The sequence below is a fragment of the Ambystoma mexicanum genome, chromosome 5p (assembly GCF_040938575.1).
Source record: "Ambystoma mexicanum isolate Mex_15411 chromosome 5p, UKY_AmexF1_1, whole genome shotgun sequence".
Classification (NCBI taxonomy): domain Eukaryota; kingdom Metazoa; phylum Chordata; class Amphibia; order Caudata; family Ambystomatidae; genus Ambystoma; species Ambystoma mexicanum.
Window position 1 is genome coordinate 519,877,397 of NC_090930.1, and position 23,773 is coordinate 519,901,169.

The 23,773-nt window shown below is 46.9% G+C and overlaps 1 protein-coding gene across 1 annotated transcript in view; it reads right to left on the reverse strand.

Moving 5' to 3' along the window:
- The window catches only part of RPS6KA6 (ribosomal protein S6 kinase A6), a 905,586-nt gene extending 882,397 nt beyond the window's left edge, over window positions 1–23,189 (reverse strand). Inside the window, exon 1 of the mRNA XM_069612921.1 lies at window positions 22,824–23,189. Within this exon, the coding sequence (XP_069469022.1) occupies window positions 22,824–22,895 (72 nt within the window). The 5' untranslated portion in view covers window positions 22,896–23,189. The remainder of the gene's footprint in view (window positions 1–22,823) is intronic.
- Window positions 23,190–23,773: the final 584 nt, after the last annotated feature.

Below are 23,773 nucleotides of genomic sequence, written 5' to 3' on the forward strand. Positions count from 1 at the left end.
GTGAGATATAGTTTGCTCTTTTCTTCCTCCACAACGTGTCTTATTTCCTTTTCTGGGAGGGTGTGAAATGCTGGGGCCTACAACAGATTTCTGGGAGACCCTTCTGATGAGGGAACTGCCATTGGTGCTGGTCCCCTTTGGAGATGATCTTCGGGTATTATAAGCATCGCCAGGTGCAAGATAGTTAGCGAACAGTAGCCTCTCCATAATGGTGGGAGGTACAAGAATGCTTGCTGACCACACACCCAGTATAAGTCCATAACTGTAGCTGTGCCTTTCTTGAGGTCTGGGACTCTCATTACCATGTTCATTGGCCCCATATATTTCTTCTTTGTGAACTTTCACTGGTTTTTCCATTTCTTCTATCCCCCTTAGTTTTGCAATATGGTCAGTACAGAATGGTTCACATGCTATAATTCTTGCCACTTGTTCGCCACATATTTAGTCCTTGTACCCCCAAATGAGGTCTTGGCAGACACTGGATACTTTTAGGATTGCCGTTGCATTGCAGTTGATGTGCCTTGTATCCTACATAGCGCTAGATGTATTAAGCACGGAGCCTCTAGAATGGGTACTTCCTGCAGCATTAAGACCTTGGATGCCCCTGATGTATGCAGCGTCAATGAACAAACAAATCCCATTCACTTTTTCTCTCCCCACAGTGCTCATGTCCATGTACCAACTATTGGACAATTATGGATGGCGCACATCTGCTATAGCATCCAAGCCAAGTCTATGGTAGGCATCGTACTTTGCCCATTTTGTTTGTCTTTTCATGCACCCAGGGCTTTGTATATATCCATTAATAATTTTATAACTACTCGTGCCATTGGTAAAACTTGTTATCGTGAAAAATATTGGGAAATAACAAGGACCTGACAAATTCTAAAAACCCCGAACCGGTGGGTGTGTTTGTAACATGGACAGAACTGTTAATGCTGGCATGTAGGGTTGCGGCCTTGGTTTGGTGTATTAGGCACAGTAAAGACATACTTGCATTTGAACTAGTATTTTGGTAGACCTTCCCCCCACGTTTTATATGTGGCCCCATATAAAATGACAGCTACGTAAATGCCTAATGCAACAGAGAAATTGTAAACAAACAACCCTGAAATATAATGAAGAGCACATAAGTAAGAGTATGAAAATCTAGACATGCTACTATAGCTAACCTTTATATTTTGCTCTCTGAAACACTTGTGTATGAGCGCAATAGACATAAAATATCAATATATACAAGGAATCCTTTGAGAGTGCTGGTACCATCTTCTGCTGTTTCTGAAACGCAAGTCCATTATAGAAAGAACAAACAGAAAGAGAAAGAAAGAGAGAAAGAGAAACAGAGAAAGAAACAAACAGAGGAAGAAAGAGAAACAGGAAGAAAGAAAGAGAGAAAGAAAAAGAGAAAGAAAGAGAAATAAACAGAGTCTGGAAGGGTGCAAAAGCGTGCCCCCTGTGCAAAATGTCATGTTTAGTAGTTGAACTGTGGTGGTTCTGGCACAAATTGGCCAAAAAGGAGGTAGTTAATCTGTACAAGCATGCAATTGTTCACAGTCACGGGACATGGAAATATGCTGTTCTAGTCACTGTGGGGTGCTCTCCGGACATCCGATTCACCGCCCACTAGGCACACCACAGCCGCTCCAGGGTGTCTCAAGCCAGTGCCCTGGTCAATTGTCACTGACCCATCAACGAAGAGGACCCCCCACCCCCGGAACCCCCTCCGCAGAGTCAGCTATCTTTTGCATTGAGAACATAGTCTTCCTCCCCTTCATAAGATATACAGTCATGTTGGGCCTGGGCCAAGTCTTCATCCGTGTACATTTCAGTCACAAACGTGGCAGGATTTATTGTTTTGCATCTTACAATGTGAATATTTGGGCTGGATAGAATTGCTCATAGGCAGACGCTCTTTGTGTTGTTAGAGCAGACTTGGATCTTTCCAGGATAGAGAACACGATGTGCTTCACATATAAGGTGACAGAGCACCCCAATACTATAGTGGAGCTCTTTTCAATTGCAAATGCCACAGCAGCGAGTACCTGTTTGCATGCAAATTGTCCCTGCATTACCGAGTCCAACATGCCGCTGTAGTAGGACAATGGTGTGAGGCCCATTGTGCTCTTTTGCGTTAATACTGCAGTCGTGGTCATTGGAGTGAGAGAGTAGGACAAATTCTTAAGTGTAGTCTGGGGTAGCTAGAACTGGGGCAGTAGATAATACCACCTTGGGGGCATCGAAATTGATGAGCATGTCTTCTGTCCATACATCTTGTTATCATTGCAAAAAGGGGCCTGGTGTAGGCTGCATACTCGAGTATCCAGACCCGACAATAGTTACACAAGCCCTAGGAATTTTTGCATTTCCTTCACTGTGGTGACCCGTGGGGTGGCATGTACAGATGTGGCACGGTCAGGTATTATTCTTTTTCCATTCACAAATATCAATTGCCCCAAGTACAATACTTCATGCAGGCAGTACTGTAAATTGGCCCTGTCAACCTTGCGGGCCAAGTCCTTTAAGAGTGTTATCGAATCTTTCCTGTACTGGTGTTCGCTGTCACTGCACACCAGCAGATCATCCACGTACTGGATGATCGTGCTGGGCACCGGTATATTTCCTAAGTCTGCACATTGAGAATTTTGTTCAAAATACTCGGGGGCTCGCAGTACCCTTGAAGCAGTCTGTGTGTTCAAATCTCAACCCCCCCCGTCCCCATGTGCAAATGCAGTGAGGTATTGTGAGTCGGGGTGCAGTGGAATGGGAAAGAAAGCATTTTTTAGATCCACCACAGTAATGTGGGTTGCTTCCTTGGGGATATTACAAGGTTTTGGAACTACAGGAAGTAAAGCCTGTACAATCTCATTTAGGTGGTGCAAATCCTGGATGATCCTCCAACTGCCCCCCCTTTGCCTTTTTTATAGGGTAGATAGCCATGGTGCATGGTGAGGGGGATGGTACTATTATTCCCTGGTTTAATAGGGCAGTGATGGAGTCCCTAATCCCTTCCTCCGCCTCCCTTTTAGAGGGTACGGTCTCACCACCTGACTTCAGTGTTATTCACACCGGGGGTCACGCCTTTTAACAGCCCTCCATCATGGGCATTTGTTGGCCAAAGTATTTTGGGTACCTGTTCTGAGTCTCCATCAATGAAGGGGGGGGGGGGGCTGCGAACGCAATGAGGGGGCATTGAACCTTCCGATACTGTACCATAATTTCACAGGGGATACAAATAGCCAATACCATTTCACGATCGTCCGTCTTCAAACAACTGTACATCAGTTACCTCTCTCAGGGGCACCGTAGGATCAATACAGGGCATCGTGCACCACTCACACCCATCCAGGCCAACTTCTACGACAGCAATTCTTCTTGCTAAAACTGCCAGATCTTGCAAATCTGGGGACAGTTTTATTCCTGCCGCTAGGTAACCACAGGGCGAAAAAGGAAATCAGCTGGCACTCGTCAGCAACCCTTGCCAATTTGGGGCACCACCTCAAGAAGCACATGAATATGTCTGCGTCCACAGGAACCCTGCAAACAAGCACCTCTCACACCCTAGCATATATTAGAAGCATTGCTCTAATTTTGCACATTACTGGGGTGGCACATACTATCCCGCTGTCTGTAAAGGAGATAGTCCTGTTCAATTTTCTGAGCAGGTCGCAGCCTAACAAATTTATCGGGCAACTTTCAGAATACCTTGCGTGTCAAGAGTCACCTGATAGCTAGTAGTTTCCCTTACTGATGCATGATTTAGTGGCACCTGTGTCAACCATAAAGATGAAGTGTTTTTTTCTATCTCAGTGCCCACCAAGGGTTCCTCGTCAGGGTAGACTGTCATGGGTATTACTGGGCACGCAAGAGCTTTCTGTGGGCTGCCCTAGTCAGTGTAGGTGTTCGTACTGGGGAACAAAAAAGGGTTACCTCCCAGGAGGTTGGCCCCCGGTAAGGTTCAATGGTGCAGCTGGGCACAGCAACATTTGCAGGCATGTGACCACTGTGTAAAGCATTGGGCGGGGGTATATGTGGCTGGGCAGCTTGTGAGTTTTGCATTTGTGTACCTGGGGGTGTAGGGGGCAACTGGGTATGCCTGATGGATTTTATATGGTACAGAAGTGTCATTTGGAAGCGTTTCTTGTGGCTGGGGGCGTGGACAATTGTTATATGGGTTATATCCTGCCCCCGGCCTGCTCGTACATGCTCTTGCAAAGTGACCCCATTTCCCCCAGCTCCAAAATTGCGAGGGCCCCATACCACCACCTCGAGGTCCCATACCTCAAAACCCTCCAAAACCCACCTGTCCCCTCTGAATCCACCTCTCCCACACTGACCTTACTGCTACTCTGGCCGCAGTGTTGATGCCCCACTCCCCACTGTCCTGGACCTCCTTCTCCTCCTCCTGGGCAAAACACAGCTATCCTCGCATCTACGGGCGCATGCGTGCTCCTTGTCATTTATGTCGGTGCAGAAGCGGGCGACGTTCCTTATATAGCTATTTTAGCTAACTTGTTCTATGCCAGTTTCACTTCTGCCTGTATCCGGTGCGCTGCTTCCTTTGCACGCTCCTTAATTCTTTTCCAATGGTGTATTATTATCGTCTGAATCTCCACCCACCCTTTCGCTTCAATGCCCACTATTTTGTCGAGCGCCTTCTGCACCTCCTTGGGTAAGCCCAGTTTTATAACTAAATAGAGGAACTGATCAGTCCCACTGGTCCCCAGTCTCCACCCTCCACATCTCTTGAATTTTAATACTGTATTGTGCAGGTCCTCATGCTCCCCCATAGTGTAATGCATTATTGACTGTAGGTTTGGGGTATCAGGATATGTTCGCCATAGCATGTCCCACACTTGTGCCCTAATGTTGTTGAAAGGTGCCCCATCGTGAGTATTATCGTCCAATTTCACTCCCGGATTTACCGCCTTGACCCATATATCCATGGCCTGATTACCAACAATTGCCACCATCAATCTTTCCATATCCCCCACAGCTAGAGGAATGCCTGCAGTCTGTTTTTCGAATGCGTAAATCCATTTTCCAGCCCCTGCAGCAAGTTAATCAAATTATTTTTATCAACTGTTCTCAGGGCACATAATGTGCTCTCCCCAGACCTTTGTGTAACAGTGGCATGCCCATACTCTTCCCTTCCTTCTGTCCGTCACCTCCTTTTCCTTGCAACTGCCACATTTACTCCTCAATCGTGGGCCCCCACAAGCTCTCCAATCACAGTGTTAGATCTGGTGCCAGTTGTCCCTCCTCTTTGTCATCCTCGACCTTGTCTACTGTGTCCCATTCTTCTCCCCTCAACTCTCTGTTCATTTCTCTATCGGACCTCACTGTATCATATCCTTTGCTCCCTGCTCGCCCGCCCTCACCCTCCTTCTTCTGAATGTGCACATCCTTTATTGCCGTACTAAACAGTCTAAATAAAATGTCCTTCGCCCTCCATTCATCTAGTCCACTCCCTTTTACCTTTCCCTCCATCTGTGCTGTTCTTAATCATACAAGCTCTACTTGCGCTGCTTCAAGCACCTCCTCCAATTCCTTCTGCACCTTCCAGTCTTGGGGTGGAGTGGTAGTTGGGGTAAAACGTACAATGGTGGTGGTGGACAGTGGGCACATAGCGGCTCACCCAGCAACGGGATACCCTGATCCGACCGAACAGATATAATCACTTATGTTCTGTTGAGGTCCCGCCCCCTCTGTTACAGTGGCTCCTCCATGGATATCTTGCACCCCTCCCTCGTCGCGGTCCTCCAAATCCTCATCATTTTCTAAAGATCTAAAATCTCCTTCCTCTTCTGCAGCCGCTTGCCTTTATATTTTGCGTCTAATAATGTGCCAATGCTCCTTTATTGGGGGTGCCCTGCTCTGGCCACGAGCGGGGAATCCCCCCTTGTGTCTCTACCACCCACTGCTTGTGCTACTTTTGATCTTGTCCCTGTAAAATGGCAACGCACTATACATGTAGTTTGTTTGTTTGTTTGTTTTATTCACTTATAATGCGCACCAAACCCGCAGGTAGCCGGGCGCAGCAGTACAGAAAATGCGAAGCTTAAGTTGCAGGGAGGGGTCATGGGATATATACACTGTACAAATACAAAATACAAAATATAGACTGCAAAATATTACAGGAAGGCAGCAGTTGCGATTTACATGCAGAATAAATACAAAATATGATCAGGACAGTCTATGTACAGGTACTGTATGGGCGAAAGCTCATTGGTCAGGTGGGCAAAGTGAGTGGGACCATGGGATCATGATGAAGTGTATATTCTAGGGTGGGGTGGGGGATAAGTGGGCGCCGATAGGCTATTCATTGGTAGTCCTTAGCAGATTGATGTAGTTAATTCTGAATTTATGGAAGGGCTGTGCCTCGCGTAGAGGATTAGGCAATGAGTTCCATAATTGAGCTGCTTGCACCGAGAAGCTACTGCCCCCCGCCTTAGATAACCTGAATCTGGGAATATTGAGGCTGTTGGCATTAGCAGATCTGGCAGGGCGTAAATGATTTCTTTTAGTGAGTTTATTGCAGAGATAGCTTGGTGCTGCATTGTTCAGGGCTTTATGAACCAGGGATGCTACTTTAAGGTGGATTTTGTTTTGGGAGGACAACCAATTGTTTTGGCGCCTGATGTTTGAGATATGTGATCTTTTGGGTACACCAAGGGCGGCTCGTAAGGCATTGTTTTGAAGAATTTGGAGTCGGTGGGTGATGGATTTGTTTGCTCCGATGTAGAGGGCATTACAATAATCAAGCCTCGAAAGGATTAATGCTCTCGCTAAGATAAGGCAGTTGTTATCGGAGAGAAAATGCTTACCTGCTCTAGTCTAAAGGCATCCCCCATTTCAGCAAATAACACGCTCAGACCTGCAGTTGTCAAAGTCAATACCAGTCTTCTGTCCCCTCGTCTCCGTCGACCCCACTCAGAATTCCCTCACCTTCCTTTCATGCACCCCCAATACTACACTCGCTCAAAATACGTACAATACCATACCAACAACAATTCACTTTGGGCCTCTGCTCCTTGCAAACAAAAAAATAGTGATACACTAAAACAACAAGCTAAACAACAAGCTAAAGATAACTAAAACAACAAATACTACTGTATCAGAGTACAATAATTATGTGATGCTCCTACTTGTTTACATCCATGTCACAAAACAAATCGTGCCATCATCTCCCCTCACTCAGGAAGGCTCCCTACACTCATTCTCCTTCCTTATTATTCCTCTAAATAAAATTCTAATTAAAAAGCAATACAATCCTCCTTTACCACACATAGGCTTCCTTCATTAGCACAATCACCATTTTCCCCACACACCCACATTGCTCCCTACTTGTATCACTTGCAATGGCTCTCATATGACACATGTGTGTTCACCTGAACTCCTCCATCACAAGGTCCCAAAAATAGCCTGCACTCTCCCTGGAGCCCCGGCCGCTTCAAAGAGCAGACACGACTTCTGTAAAAATGGCTCCTGCACACCTCTGGGAATGACGCGTCTGGGACTGGTCGTTGTAGATGGGCATGGCGGCCCCTTTGCACAATCGGCCTGGGAGCCTCCGTCGGCAGGGGGGGGGACCGGGATCACATTGGGGATCACCAAACGTAGGCAAGCCCCTGCACGGTCACACCAGAAAGAAATACAACCGCCTATGGAAAAAAGGCCCAAGACACTGCTTAGAAGGATAACATGTATTTATTTCTACAAAATAGAGGTGCATCATCAAATAACTCTGCTGCCGCCGAATGTTCTGGCTAATTGGGGATGCACAGTAAGCTAAAAGGACACCTGGCATCATCAATGTTGTCATTAAATACAGTAAAAACCTGCAAGGTTGTGTAAGGAAGGCATGGCATCAAATAGTAAGACAGACACAAGTAATCACAGTTCTAGGGTGTTTATTGAACATCAACTGGGTTTGGAAAACACCCATCTAATCCTAAATCTATAGATGGGCACAAGCTACAACCATCAAATAACGCAGTCCTAGTGGTGCCTTGTCAAAAAAAGAAAAATAGCCTATACTAATAAACCTATTGCCAATCCTTACTTCTAAATACAAATATAGTGTGGGAAACAATGTTATGCAAAATAAATTGCTCAAGAAAGGATAGGTCAGGATATTCAAGCCGTTGGCCTCCCTTCCCCCTGTTTTTAGCACGGAACAAGGCAGCACACTCAAGCTTAGTAAAGTCTCTGGCTTCTCTAACACAAGGATGCAGTTCATTTCTCAGTATCGGGACCTTCTATGTCAAAGTCTCTTGCTTCAGAGGGCCTGATGCGACAAACATTCAAAAGTTCCTCTCTCCTCAGGATTCTCATGTACAACTACATGTGTGATTTTGAATTCACCCCGGTCCCCCCTCTTCCTGGCTCAGACCGACGTTAAAACAAAGCTTTTAATTGATTTCAGACCAAACCCATGTACTTTTCCAAAACTTTATCTACTTCATCGAAATAGAAGACTTTCAACTGTGCGCCGGGCCGGATTTGACTTGATCCATCGCAAGACCACCTCGATTCACAAATATTAGTTCTCTTTCAATTGATCTCCCTCTGCCGGGCTTGGACCAACTTTATCTACTTTTATCACTTCTCACCTGGGTACCTTACAGAGACCTTTGATTGAGCACCCATGCAGTGCCAGACCACTTTCGGTATTGGAGCTTGCTTTAAAGTTCAATCACTCATCAGCAGTTTAACTTGCGTCTCTTATCACACATGTTTTAATAATGTTTGTTCCAGTGCTCGCCATACAATGTTGCTGCTTGCAACCTTGGTTTCAAAACAGACCAGTCTTGTATCGGTCTCCCCAATTCACCGTCTGTGTTGCTTTCACTGAAGCAGCTTTGTTCTTGGAGCCAAGGACAGTACCGCGGTGGCCAGAGATTCTCTCTGCCTCGTTTACTGATGCGGAGGGCCCCGTGCACCTCTGACACACAATGCAGGATTCTTCAGCCTGGTTTCCTGGTCTTATGCTTTCTCTCAAGGTTTTGTGGAAGTAACGGTTCCTTGTCGAAAAGGTCAATGGAATTTCCCTCCTTGCGACCTCGTCTGTTTCACTGTCTCTTCTCTCGTTAAACTGACATCTTGGAACTGTTTCTGTGTGTGCTTTGCCTTGCTCAGAGCATACTCTCGTGCTCTGCCTTTTATCCATGTGGGAAAGTGTAATGGAAGTCAGGTGCAAGTGATTGTCGATAAAGGCCTGACCTCGCCTGTCCACCCCCAGGCACTGGATCCAAAAGAGATGGCCGTGTCCTGGCCACCTGGATTACAGACCCCTGGGGACTAGCGGGTGAGGCACCTTCTGGTTTCTCACAGCTGGTTGGCGTGACCCTATACATGGGGAGGCCCACTCCATAGGGAATGCTAGGCATTGGTCCCAGCCTCCCTGTCCATCGTCCATGTGGATGCTGCTGGGCTCATCATCAGCAATAGAACAGGGCCTAATACGCAATTAGTTACACAAAGCTACTAATTTTAACAGTGCATCTGGCAAACACAGATATGGGCCCGGGGGGGAGAGAGCCAAGCTCATACCAACTCGCATACTTCACTCATTCCCAGATGCACCAGCAGCCTCCCGAAGGTCCGTCCAACCAAGCTTTGAGCTATAATCTCATCCCTCCCTGGCAACTCGCAGCACAAATCACATGACCTAAATGTGAAGGAGAGATAACCTTGCCTTCTGATCTTTTTGATCAATCGAGGGCCTTACAGCTTTATGGTTGGTGGTCTGTGCCTGGCTGGCACTGTGGTATGTGGGTGTCTTGGGATCAATGCATAGGATGGCTGTAGCTCTGACACGGGGGTGTTGGGGGTAAGGGGCCATGCTATCTGTAACGAGGGATGGCAACTGCCAAGAGGCGCTCTGCCCCCTTCTTGTGGCCTTGCAGAGCACATTCTTCCCAGGATGCGAAGGCCTACAGCCTCTGAGACAATGAAAGGCTTGTAGCTCCCTGAAGCTCACTCGTGGTGTGGGTTAGGTCTATGCTTATAATGCAGGCCTAATACTAACACATTGATGCTTTCATCACGCTTCTGCCTATGTTCCAAAATGTCTGGCAATAACTAAGATGGCGTTTACGCTTGCCTCGGCTATATAGCTCCTAATGCGTGCAGTACATGATTGTGCAAGCACCTGCGTCCACCACCCTCCCCATACACTCTCGAAGTGCTGTCAACTGTTTGTTTCTCATTTGCTATCACCTAGTGGGGTGGGAAGACACCCTCTCCTTCCCAACAAAAATAAGAAAGCGGATACCAGCCAAAATTTCGAAAAAACGTATATTGCTGGTATGGCCAATGTTCTTACACCTAAGAAGTGTGGGCTGTGTAGTCTCTCCACCAAAGTGTGGGCTGCGTAGTCTCTCCACCCGTGCCAGCATGTCATAGTACAGTGTCCTCGATCACCACTAATAAAAAGGGTCTGTAGAATTATTTCTAAAGCAAATCAAGCAGGGTGTAAACTTCTACATTGCAAAATATGCAAAAACAGATAGCCCTTTTTTTACACAGCAGTGGCTCACAATTGACACCATAGATCTCTCAAGCTGTGCTTCACTCTAATTTGCTGGGTGTGTCATTCAGTGGAGAAATACCCATCCAAAGATTTAGGCAACCCAAGCCGATCACGGGTACCCTCAATGTGACATCTGTCACAGACTTGGTCCAAAAAAGTGTCGTGTACATTTTTGTGAATAACTGGAACATGCATAATCTAAACAAATAAATCCAGACGTCAGAATTTTACACATGAAATATTCCCAGTGGAGTAAGATCTGGCCCAAAAATGGAAGTGAATTGTGCAAATTAGGTACCTTTATGAAACAAATAAATTACAGGCAAAGGAGACACCAAGACTTTAGCTTGAATATAAAATCTAACCACGGACTATGGAGCCAATTTTCTATGTCCAATATAGGAATAATGTGAAATAAGGGCAAAGTAAGACTTGGAACATACACAGAAGAAACGAGAAAGGGGTGGAGAAAAACGGAGCAAGTCGAGAATGGCAAACCCAAAAGCAACATTGTTGAAAAAGAAAATATGATGAAGTCTAAAACTAGAGGGTACCTTTAACACGTTTAGTGATCCCATCTGTGTGACATTGACCATATTGCACCTGGTGAGACCACCACCTGAAACCAACTTTGGTTTTGCTATTTATGCACTATTTTTCCTATTCAGAAGACTTTCCCCATCACATTTTTGTAAAGCGAGAGGCCAAGCATAGGTTTAGACAGACTTATTTTGGACTATTAGACAACATCCATTAGAAACATCAGGTAAGGGAATTACTCCTTTAGAGTAAGGGCCAGACAGGCATTACACCAACCCAGGAAGCTTGGAAAATAAAGGTTTTCAAACTAACCCTTTTTTTAATCTGTGTCTCCCTTGATACCATACCCGTCTCACAATACCTTGAATAACTAAGTTCTTCTTAAAGTGTGCTATTGGGTTTTGCTTTCCCTGATCTGCCTTGTGCATTTCTTAGGGTTGATACTCGTCTTTGAATTGCTGAATGCCCTTCTTAAATGTATAATAGGTTCCTTACCTACCTTGAATAACTGATTATGAATCTTAAAGTGTACCATTGGGTTTTGCTTTCCCTGATCTACTTAGTACATTTCTAAAACAGTTTGAGTGGATACTTGTCTTGGAGTTGCTTGTAGTCCCTCTAAAAAGTATATAGGTCATTACTTAACTTGTACTGAAGATTGCCTTTCCTAAAAGTCTGCTAGAGTTCTTATTTACCGTAGAATTGTACAATACACTTCTGAAATGTAGAATTGGTCCATCTATCTATTCCTGGATTAGTGATAGTGTAAGGTATGTACCAATAGGTTTTAATGACCTTGAATAGCTGCTGCACTTCTAAAATTGTTATACTGGGTTGTGCTTTTCCTGAACTTCTCTAGGGCTCTTCTAAAATAGAGTGACTTTATAACTAAATGTTACTATGCTAATTGTTGCTGCAAGCCACTGTTAGGGAGAAATCTCTGTTTAGGCTGAATGTCCTAACCTAGTGAGTCCCCCAGCAGCTTTGCTGGATTTTTGGGGTTTATTTTTTTCTCCTGCCAAGAGTGAGACTCTTTTACCCTCACTCTTGGGCATGATTGGAGTGTGTTTATTTGACTCTAGATGTGTTTAATGGGCTATGGGGTCTTTTACTCTATAGGGCTTCATGTGTTTTTGTGATGTGTGTTACACAGCACCCTCAGTGCAGTAACACAGGGGTGTCATAGTGACCCCCCAATATAGACCCCATACCCTGGTACTGACTACTGTCTCTCAGGGCATGTAAAGTCACCATTGACTTTACTAGTCTCAAATTCTGAACAGAACCAGTACAAACCATCATATTGTGGACGTACTGGCCAGGGCAATTCGATTGCCCCGGGGTCTGTTAGTCAAGGGGGCATGTCTCCGTCCCCCCTGATCGAGTTTTGGCAGAGGATAATACTTTTTATATTCGACCGCAAATATATCTCTATGGGATTTCCCATTGTTCGAGGCTAGCAACTTTAATTATTTAATTCCTATAGTCTCGAACATACCGCCGGATTATTTATTTAATATTAATTCTCCGGTTGGTATTTTTTGCCAGACTCTGTTCTAAAATGGCATTTGTGTTCGCTTCTGTGACTCCAACCCAAGTTGAGCCCTTTGTTCCACTTTTTGGCGGGCTTCTCCACAGAAGCCCTCCAAAGTGGTGCCACTCTGTCTGGGGTACTTAGGAGGATTTAGGCGCCCTGGACTGAGTTGCCTAGGCAACTCAAGTCGCACTTAGCATGTTTGAGTGACAGTTAGGCTGAGTGAATGGGGGTTTTCTGCATAAAAGCAGGGCTTTGGCGACTGGAACTTTAGAAGTTGCCACAGGACCTAAGAATCCGACGAGGGAGAAGCTGAGCCGACCTGCTACGACGACACCACCGGTAGAGCCCTGCTGAACCGTTTCACCATTTTTCCCCAACGACAGAAGAGATCTCCAGCCCGGAGAGTCTTATTCCTTCGACTGGTGGGGATAACCAGTCTGCTTCCTTTTTCGCTTCCTGGATCATCTCGTGGCCGCCTTGCCCGTGCCAAGCACCCCGGCAACCGGGATACCACGTTTTACCACTACCGCGAATCAAAGGGTAGTACCTTTAACCTGAAAACTCTGCGGCTGGTTTCTTCCCTGGCAGTGCAACGACCTTCATCTTTCCTCCATGTCGAGATCTTCTCTTCCTCTGGACGACGCCGTGACTTGCTCCCGCTGCCAGGAACAACTGCCCCTGCTGGAGGATCCTTTCCACATAAGGTACTGTGTTCCGCCTGGCTTCCCTTGCAACCGACTGTACGGGGTAGATTTAGCCCCCGGCTTTCGAACCTGGGTTAGCCTGGGACACCCTGGCTAAACTTTTCTGAACCTAACTAAAACCTTTCTGAACTCCCTGCAAGACTTTTTAAGCCTGTTGTCATTGTGTGATCTTGGGTGCATTTGTGCCCTGCTTTCTCCAAGAGTGGGCCCGGCCTATGGACTTTGGCTTACAAGTAACTTTTGACTTTCCTGCCTTGCTTAAGAGTTCCTAAGTATTAGTGTGGTGTATTTTCCTACATTCTGCCTTTTCCCCTACCTTTTTCGTTAACTTATTGGAGTGCCATCTATAGTTAAGCGCTCACCTCTGTCTGGAAATAAGTGGTTTTAACTAAGACTTGTCTGATAAGGAATAAGGGATGTATATATAATAATAGTAACTGTGTTTAGAGTGATTTACAATAATAGTGCTGGAGTGTCAACAAGTGTGTCTTTAAATAAATAATTATATACCTTGGTACCAAAGCTATGGTCAGTGTTTGCTTGTGCTATTGTGTCTGAGTGCCTATTGTGTATACTTTACATACTGCCTAACTCTTCTTGAGGGAAGTCTGACTGCTCAGCCACAGCTACCAGGTAAATCTGGGTGGTACAGACTGCTACCAAGTGGGTTTACTGCCAACACCTGTAGTCCTCAATCTTTTGCAGTGGTCCCCAAGGGAACTGCACAGGTTTCTGCCTAACAGCCACTACTAGTTAAACTGTGGAACTGTCTGTCATTTCTCTCTAACAATTGTGGGCGCAAGCCACTACTATTTAAGCAGTCACCTTAAAAAGTGTTGCTTATGTTTTTATGATTGCGATTTATATAATATGTTATAGTACTAGGACAAGAAAGTCTGTGTAAACCAAAACCCCAATATCGATGGCTGCTGAACAATATGGAAATAGAACAGATGAGCTGTTTCAAGCACCTGTGATATGGATTACCACCCGATCAAAGACTCAGATTTGTTTGGGTAACACCTTAACAAGGCAGATATACTGGCTTTGCAGGCATCCATATTGGAGAGAAAGTATTGTTAAGTTCACTCTGAAGCCCCTTATTGACTTTTACATGGTGAAAGTCGTTCCAGTCCTAACCTACGGTGCAGAATGTTTTGCAGAACTTCTGGCCCAACTTTGGTCCCGAATGGAGGGGGCTTTTTGGAAAAAAAAAAAGTGTTGGGGGTACCACGTTCAATCCCTATTCAGGTGGTGCAGAAAGAGCTTGGTCTACGTTCACTCAAATCAGCAGCAAACTGGAAAATTCTGAGTCTTGTTCGTAAATGTAGCTGCCCTAGCCTTCCCCATATATGATCGACGGGATTAGTAGGGCGCTTGGGTCTAACTCTATTAAATATCTAAATACCTGGAAAACCAACGCCACCAAACTCCTGGAAGCCTCAACCTGCACGATCGAGGCTCTAATGACTAACCCAAGTAGGGTGAAAACAAAACTAATTGAGGCTGACTGGATTCAGACCTTGCAGGAGGTAGTAAAACTAAAACTCCATACACAGCTGGCCATGGAGGTACGGAAACAAGGCACGACTCAGCCATACTTAGAGAAATGACCGAATCCCAAAATTAGGTCAACCTTCATAAGACTGCGACTGAACTTGTGTCACATCAATGAAATTAACATGGCTCGATCTAAAGGTAATAAAGGAATGGCATATTGTAGATTCTGCAATGATCCTGAAAATAAAGTAAACCGTTACCACCCATTTATATATTTCACTAAGGACAGAACAGACCATTTTGGATGGTTTGCAGTAAAATTCAAGATGCTATCGGTAGATGACTGGTGGCAACAGATAATAGGTGGTCCGCAAACGTTGCTACTGATGGCAGTGGTTCAATTCTACTGGAAGGTGCTGGAACTGAAGTTGGTGAAGCCTTAAGGACCAAAGGACCGTGAACCACTGGTAAAATGCCTATCACTAACGCAAGCAGTATCAAGGACGTAAGGCACTTCTCCGGCCTATTAGCTCAGTAGGAAATAAGGAGAGTGGACATGGAACGAACTAAAGACAGATGACCGTTATCAGACGGTCTAAGCATCTGGTTTTCTCTTCGTTTGGTAAAATGTTTAATTGTAACATAAAATCCAAATAAATAAAATATGTTATAGTACTTACCCGAGATTTTTCTTGGCCTACTTGTAGGGAAATAGACCCTTTATGTTTACAGTACGTAGTCAGTGTTTCTTTGGACCCTGTGTGTGCTGCAGTTTCTTTGTGCCAGGCTGCAGTACTCTCTCCCTCCTGGGATGGGCCTGGCTGCTCGGTCTACGCTACCAAATGTTCTTGGGTGGTGCATCCTTGTACTAAGAGTGAAGTTTTGTACTGCCTCAGATATGGATTTCTGTAGCCCTTAGCTGGACTTGAGAAAAACTGTCCTAACAAGACCACAGTTGGAAGGGTGGCCTTCATAGGAGGATGAGTAGATGTATGGCAATCGTCCATGAGGGTATTAGATATGGGAGGGAGCACCCCCCGCCCCCCAAGGGAAAAATCGGGCATTCCATGTCTCACTCGAAGTCGTAAGTGTTGGGGAAATGTATCATGTTTATGCGTCATCCCCTCTCATAGTGAGACCCCCAGCACCTTTTGCTGGATTTCTGGACCTTTTCCTGAAATCCTGAGTAAGTGGAGCCTTTTTACACTCATTCCTTCTTATGGGCTTTGTCTTTTGGAACTCTTTTCTTTGTATTGTACCTGTCCTATGGAGTCTATTTTCCTCTAAAACACTTAAAGGCATCTGTATTTTATTATTGCAGCACACAGCTCCTTATGGGCAGTGTTGCTGGGGACCCTTAAGGTCCTCCACTGAGATGCTTTTCTTTATCATAGAGTGAACACAGTGCTGTGAACACAGTGCTCTCCTGTACTCCAACTGCACTGTGAAACCTAGACCCCTCTCCCACTACACAGGACTCTCTCCCTCTACACAGGAATCTCTATCCAGGGGTACCAAATGTAGGCACCACTTTTGCATCTATGGCTACTGTATTTATTGTTTACCGCCCGTGTTGGGCACTTGCTCCCTCTATCCAGGTGACCCAAATCTAGGCACTGCCATTACATCTAGGGTTATTATATTTACTGTTGCCTCCCCTCAATCCCCCCGTGTTAAGCCCTCTGCATTTCTGTTACAACACTTACTGTTGTCCTGTGTCAGGCCTTTCTCCCACTATACAGATATCCCAAATCTAGGTGCTGCTAATACATCTAGGGTTACTGCACCTGCACCCACCTTATCACAAACCTGGGGGCTGCTAATACATCAAGAGCTATTCCAATTTCTGTTACCACATTTACTCTGACACTGGGCTGTTGGGGGTAAGGGGCCATGCTATCTGTAACGAGGGATGATAACTGCCAAGAGGCGCTCTGCCCCTTTCTTGTGGCCTCGCAGAGCACATTCTTCCCAGGATGCGAAGGCCTACAGCCTCTGAGAAAATGAAAGGCTTGTAGCTCCCTGAAGCTCACTCGTGGTGTGGGTTAAGTCTATGCTTGTAATGCAGGCCTAATACTAACACGTTGATGCTTTCATCACGCTTGTGCCTATGTTCCAAAATGTCTGGCAATAACTAAGATGGCGTTTTCGCTTCCCTCTGCTATATAGTTCCTAATGCGTGCAGTACATGATTGTGCAAGCACCTGCATCCAGCCCCCTACCCCTACACTCTCGAAGTGCTGTCAACCGTTTGTTTCTCATTTGGTATCGCCTAGGGGGGTGGGAAGACACTCCCTGTCTCCCAACAAAAATAAGAAAGCGGATATCAGCCAAAATTTCGAAAAAACGTATATTGCTGGTATGGCCAATGTTCTTACACCTAAGAAGTGTGGGCTGCGTAGTCTCTCCACCCGAAGTGTGGGTTACTGCATTTAACGTTTTTCTCTTGTTAAGCCCTTACACCCCCATCCAAGTGTCAAAATCTATTTGCTGCCATTTTCTCTAGAATTACTGAATTTACTGCTGACATTATTATTTCTAGGGTTTCCCCTCTACCAGGTGTATTAGCCTCCAGGCTCTGCTCTTGACCTGCCCTCCGGGATGGAGATACCAAATCAACAAAGGCCTCCGCCTCCCGACCCCTCATTCCCGGCCATTCACCACCATAACTCACCCCCTCAGCCCATAACCTCTGCTCTAGCACCTAACCTAATGGACCTTGAATATATCCAACACCAGTTCGCCACCCACGACCCTTTCCCCTGAACACTGATACACTCTGACCCCCCTTCCCACACCCAACCATCACTCCACCTCTAACTCTAAGATCAGAGGAGCACTCTGGTGCACAAAACATCCCTGGACTGAAACGATCATCCCTCACCCTTCAACCCACCTGAACACATCACAATCCATCCTCCCCGTAGCATCTATTGAGAACACCCCCACGCTGCCCGTCCGCCCACCCCGCGCAATAGCAAACTCACAAGCCAGAGGAGTCCTCTGGCGATCCAAACTTTATAAATCCCCCGCTACTACCACGTCATCCTTGTCCCCACTGAAGAAACCCTGTGACCCTACCTCCCATGCCACCCACTCCCCCGCCCTCTACCCCTACTTGACCCACACCCCCAGACCTCCCCCTTCATACCCAGTTTCCTTCTCTGAAAGTAGCACGTCTCGCCCTCTCTATAACAATCTCTTCATCCTCCTCTCCCTCTAACCCTCCCACCGTATCTCACACTCATCAGGCACCAAAATCCACAAAACGTGGAATAAGTGACCGGCCTTCTCCCTCGACGTTCCATTCCTCACCACTTCTCCATCAGTCCAACTTAACTTCCTGTCCCACCCCTAGCTATAGACCCTCCCTGCCCCATCTGCCTACCCCTAACCCCTTGCTCTCGACTTCTCACCCAGTACACCCAAACCTCCAGCCCCCTTAAGACTCAAACCCCCAAGAACTCGCATACCACATGTGCTCTACTCATCCCCGCCCCAACTCTCCCCACCACAACTCTCCCAGGCCTACCACCACCTGCCTACTCTTCCCACCCCCCAATGACCTAACCCTCTCACCCAAACCTCATAGTGCACATGCATCCAGACTACCCACTACCCCCCTCAGCCAGGCTCAACCACCTAGACTGACCCTACCACACCCCCCCATCTCTCCAGGCACCTATTTCCACTGAGCACTTCCAGCGATGAGCGGCACAAAAACCTCCTCCCCTCATGAAGTCACATGCATTCTTTTCAATGCCGATCCGTAGCAATAAAACAGGCAAAGCATCTTTGATCCACTACAATCCCGACCTCATTTTTATCAACGAAACCTGGTTCTCAGATGATTTTACACCAATTGCACACAAGGCCTTCCCCCATGGCTACTTGTGTATTGCCCACAACAGACCACAGAGGTGGCACAGTGGCAATCCTCTACAAACCTCTTTTCTCCATTTCACTCGTCGAAACCCAGACATGTAAGGCTTCCTGTGAATCCCTTCTAATAAAACTCTTGCTACCATCAACACTCACCCACAGCTTCCTACTTATCTACAGACACCCCGGATAAGACAGACATTTTGTCTACAATCTCTGTGACTCGATAGCTACCATGCAGGTAAATAACCAATTCTTACACTATTGGGAGATTTCAATATCTGGTTCGACATGCCCAACAACACCATGACCCAACCTCTGGTCGACAGTCTTGATGCACTCAACCTCTCCTGACAAACCACTGGTCCAACTCACTCAGGTGGCCACACCCTTGATGCAATCTTAAACTCCCATGACCTCATCTCTATATACAGGCCCAAACCGCTTATCTGGACACCACTCTGCCATCCCTTTCTCTATCCACACACCTGCCCCTCCTCCTACTGCTCCCCCTGCCTGCCCCCACTCCCTGACCTAGCCGAAGCCCTGCTGCTCCACCCCCCAGCAACGATGTCCTGTGGTTGAATCCTTTGACTCGTGGCTTAAAGAATCACTATTTCCTCTCACCCTCTCTCGCCCCGCAGCCTCACGCAAAGGACCATCCCCCAATTGGTTCACACCCCACTTGAAGATATTCAAAAACCAAAATAACTCTTGAACGCAAATGGCAGCATCTAAAACCGCAGATCCTGGTTCGCCCTCCACCACCGTAACTACAAATCCGAGATCCGAAAAGCCAAAAAAGCCTATTACAATAAATGAATTCTGAACTGTGGAACAGCAGCAAAGAACTCCACAAGATCCATTTCCGAATTTGTGAAACCCACCTGCACATCTAGCTAAATCACTCCCACATAAACACTCAGCAACTCCCTCTCACTACATTTCTACAACACTGCCCGCGATAGGATTACAACCCTTAACACCAAATTCTCCAACCTCACCCACCTGTCCTACATCTACCCCTCCTAATCCCACTGCCCCGGCGCCCACTATTCCAACCTTCCAAACCATCTTGAAAGATGAATTCCTAGACCTACTATGCAGCAGAAGACCCTCCAGTCCTCCCCCCGCCCCCTCGACCACTGCCCCGCCGCTCTTCTGAACGAAATATTCTCCTCTACTTGCGCAGAAGAACATGCAAGATCCATACTAAATGACTCCCTCACTTCCGGCACCTCTACAGAAGCCTTTAAAATAGCGCACGTCAAACCGCTTCTAAAAAAAAAAAAAAGGCATCCTCCACCCCTTGACCCCAAGAATTACAGGCCGATCTTCAACACCAGATTTCTCACGAAAGTCATTGACCGGACTGCGTACTCCCAGCTCAACTGCTTCGTGGAACCCAACAATCGCCTTGACCCCGCACAATCTGGCATCAGGACGTGCCATGGAACAGAAACCACTCTGATCTCAATCTGGGATGATCTCAAGGTTGTGGCAGACTCAGGGTTGTGCAGCTTTGATTCCCCTTGATCCGTCAGCAGCCTTTAACACCATTAACAATTCAATCCTCCTTTATACCCTCCACTCCATAGGAATCCGTGGCTCAGCACTCAAATGGATTGCCTCCTTCCTCAGCAACAGGAAACAAATTGTCTTACTATTCCCTTTTGTCTCCACTACTCACACTGTCAACACTGGAGTACCCCAAGGCGCCTGCCTCTCTGCTCTCCTTTCAACCTCTATCTGACCACTCTACCAGGAAACATCTGCACACGCAACCTCTTGTGTTACAACTACGCTGACGATACCCGTATTATCCTAAGAATTCCCAAAACATCAACCATCAACCCTAGTCACAACCTTGCATGTCTCAGTGATATTGACCGATGGATGACAAGAAACCACCTCCTTCTGAACTCAGATAAAACTGAAATCATGGTGTGCAACAATATTGCCCTTCTCCCGCAACCACTCCCATGGCACCCTTCACCATCTTTCCAAAATAGTCACAAATCTTGGCGGCAGTATGGGCTCAGTCTTAACCCTCTCTTGTCAGATCAATAATGTATCAAAATCCTGCCAGTACCACCTAAGAAACTCCTTTGGCGTGTTTTTCCTTACCTCTCCTATCCCAACAGACTTGCCGCTGTTATGTTGAATAGTTGTTCGAACGAAATGGAGCGGGGTTATATGAAACACTATGCTAAGATCGAAGGTGGACAGTGGCAACTTTTAGGGGTCCTTGTGATGACAGCTTGAACCAAGCATGGTTCTGATAGGTGGACAAACACTTAAAGAACTGTATTATTCCATCACAGCATCCAGCAGTCATGCATCACTTAAATGTTCGTCAAGCATTCCTTTCTCTTGGGAACAAATTGAGCAAAGAGCCTAAAAAATAAAATAAAAAAAAGGTAAACAGACATTCCTGGTCTCGTTTATGTCGCATTGGTTGTATGCCACCTTCTTCTGCTTAAAAGAAGGGATTATCTAGCTACTACAATGACAAGTTGAGGCAGACGACTGTTTGGTTGCTGCATTGGTGATTACCTCAATATAGCAAAGCATGGTGTTAATTGCACACCCTGCAGCGCTAAGAGGCTATGGCAATGTTAGGGGGAAGCTATACACATAAGACCGTGCAAACAGGTGTTTGATTTAAGATCAGCAGATTTTCGCCTATGGGAATTTATTACATTGCATACTTAAACTACACCAGGTGTCGCAGTGGTCCACTTAATCTCCTATTGCTTAGCACTCATGTAGAGCAGGTTTGAGCAAGTGGCTTCAAACCCGTTAAATGGTAACCATAACCACGCGAGGCAGCACCTGCCTGACTCCCAGTGTTCCCAAACAACAACAACTTTCACAGGGGGCTTCTTATGAATACGTCTGCTATTAACCCAACAGTCAAGAGCAGGAAGTCTCCCAAGGAAACAAAGCTTCCCAAAGAAAGTTAAACTCCTCCTCTGAAATGCAGGTCAGGAAATCTCAATAGCCAAAAGCCGAGCCCGCCCCTGCCAAGCGAGGCAATCTAAAAAAATTAACGCTTGATGCCACAATAGTCATCAAAACTGCTAGCATCCAGCCTTTTCCGGAGCATTTATGACTTCGGACACTACCTAAAAACAGTGGGGCAGTCACTCTTATCAAAGCTGTTGTCGTTTCACCCTTTGGCCCCCGTCCTAAAGACGTGAACTTGCAGCTCTTGGGATTCCCCATCATGGCTGTCAAGCAGTAGCAGCTGCATCCATCACCCCCAACACAGTAGGGATGCTGCTCTCTATCAGGGGTATAAAGGTCTGTAGCAGTGCCCGCCCCCCAAAACAGAAGAGTTGCTGCTCTTGGCAACACCCTTCAGGATACAGAGGCACCTGCAATTATGCGACCTCTTCTTGTGTCTCCCACCACCAGGGCTACGGTTTGCACCTACCCCATTCAGAGCAGCGGTGTTGTAGATCTGTTCAGCCCCTTTATGCACCCCCATACCCCATCACCAGAGATCTAAGTGGGTGATCGATCCACTCGCACGCATGCCACAAAAACGGAAGGGCTGTAGCTGTGTCCCCGTGTATCGAGACCCTTTGTAAACAATGCAGTGCACTCATATCCGGGAGCAGATCCGCTAGAAAGCCCCACCTCGCGGTGCCCCCTCCTTGTGCTTCTCTACCCCCGTGCCAGTCGCCTGACGCACACGCAACTTGTTTGCTGCAGCAGCAAGAACACAGAGGCGTGCAGCCTACTCTAGAAGGGCAAAAAACGCATGACAGCAATGCGGATAGACTCAAGGTATTCAGTCACTTCACGAAGTGTGCCCATGCTGCCAGTTACGGAAGGGGTTAACAAACAAAGTATGTATCTCCCAACTTGGCCTTAAACCCAGACAAAAGCATATCCGTGCCGTTATCACTTCCCGTCAAGATCGCTCAAATGACAGGGGGTAAGCCTCTCAATGGATGAAATAGTGCTTCTTGCAAAATGACTCCCTACCATCCCAGCCGGCTCTAAGAAACATGCAGCACAAGCAACATGATAATCGCAGGGGAGGCTGGCTTCCCCATCCCTCAAAAGTACAGTGGTGGAGGATACCCCCAAAGCACCCTTCAATCATAGCACCCACCTCGCCTCCACCACCGCTGGTGCCATACACCTCCATTTTGAGCCAGGAATCTTCCAGCCCAGCAATCGGCATCCCATTCAAGACTGTCCGAGCATCGCTGCTCCCTGCAGCTCCCTCGCCCGCTCGCTCGCTAGCTCCCAGGGCCAGCTGCTCCACAACACAAGCTTCTCAGAGAGGCTGCCCGAGGGTGTATGCGCATACAGCAGGCACCGCCGCCTCCGCTCTCGCCGCCCCCGGCCCGCTGCTGTCTCCCACCGCCTCCCCAGCACGAGCCCCCGCTGAACACTATAAATATGGCCGCGGCGCTGCTGCTACCTGTGCAGCATGGAAAGCGAGCGGGCGGCGTCACGCAGACGTCAGCGAGCGGAGGAGATCCCCAGCCTGGAGACGGGAGGATAAAAAAGGAAACAGTGTGACAGCGGCGGCGGCTCGGGCGGCGCCCGGAATACCAATGCTGCGGTGGAGCTGCTCTACGGGGCGAGCCACGCCACGCGTATCGCGACCCAAGAGAACATACATGACCCCCCACCAGTGTCAGTGGCCAAAGGAAGGGGGGCGCCCTGGAACAGCATTCACTCTGCCTACTATGCGAGCCACGCAACACAGCAGGGGTTCGTAAACCACAGATCACCCAAAAGGACGGCAGGACCACATAATCTCCCTACTATGAGAAGCAACACAAAAGACGATGCACATCTTCTTAAAATGCCACGGAACACTTCTCATAGAGCTCTCTAATGTGACATTATTGTAAAGTAATTGTAATCTTTTAATGTTAGGATCTGTAGCCTTACGTTTAGAATAGGAAACGCAAAGCTGCATACAAAATAACTGAAAGTCGCCTCACACACAGGAATGAGACATTTGAGGGCTCTTTACTTCCATGTGTAGCACAGCGTGCACGGGAAACTGGCCTCTACTCTCCCATGTCCTGCGATGCAAACCACATG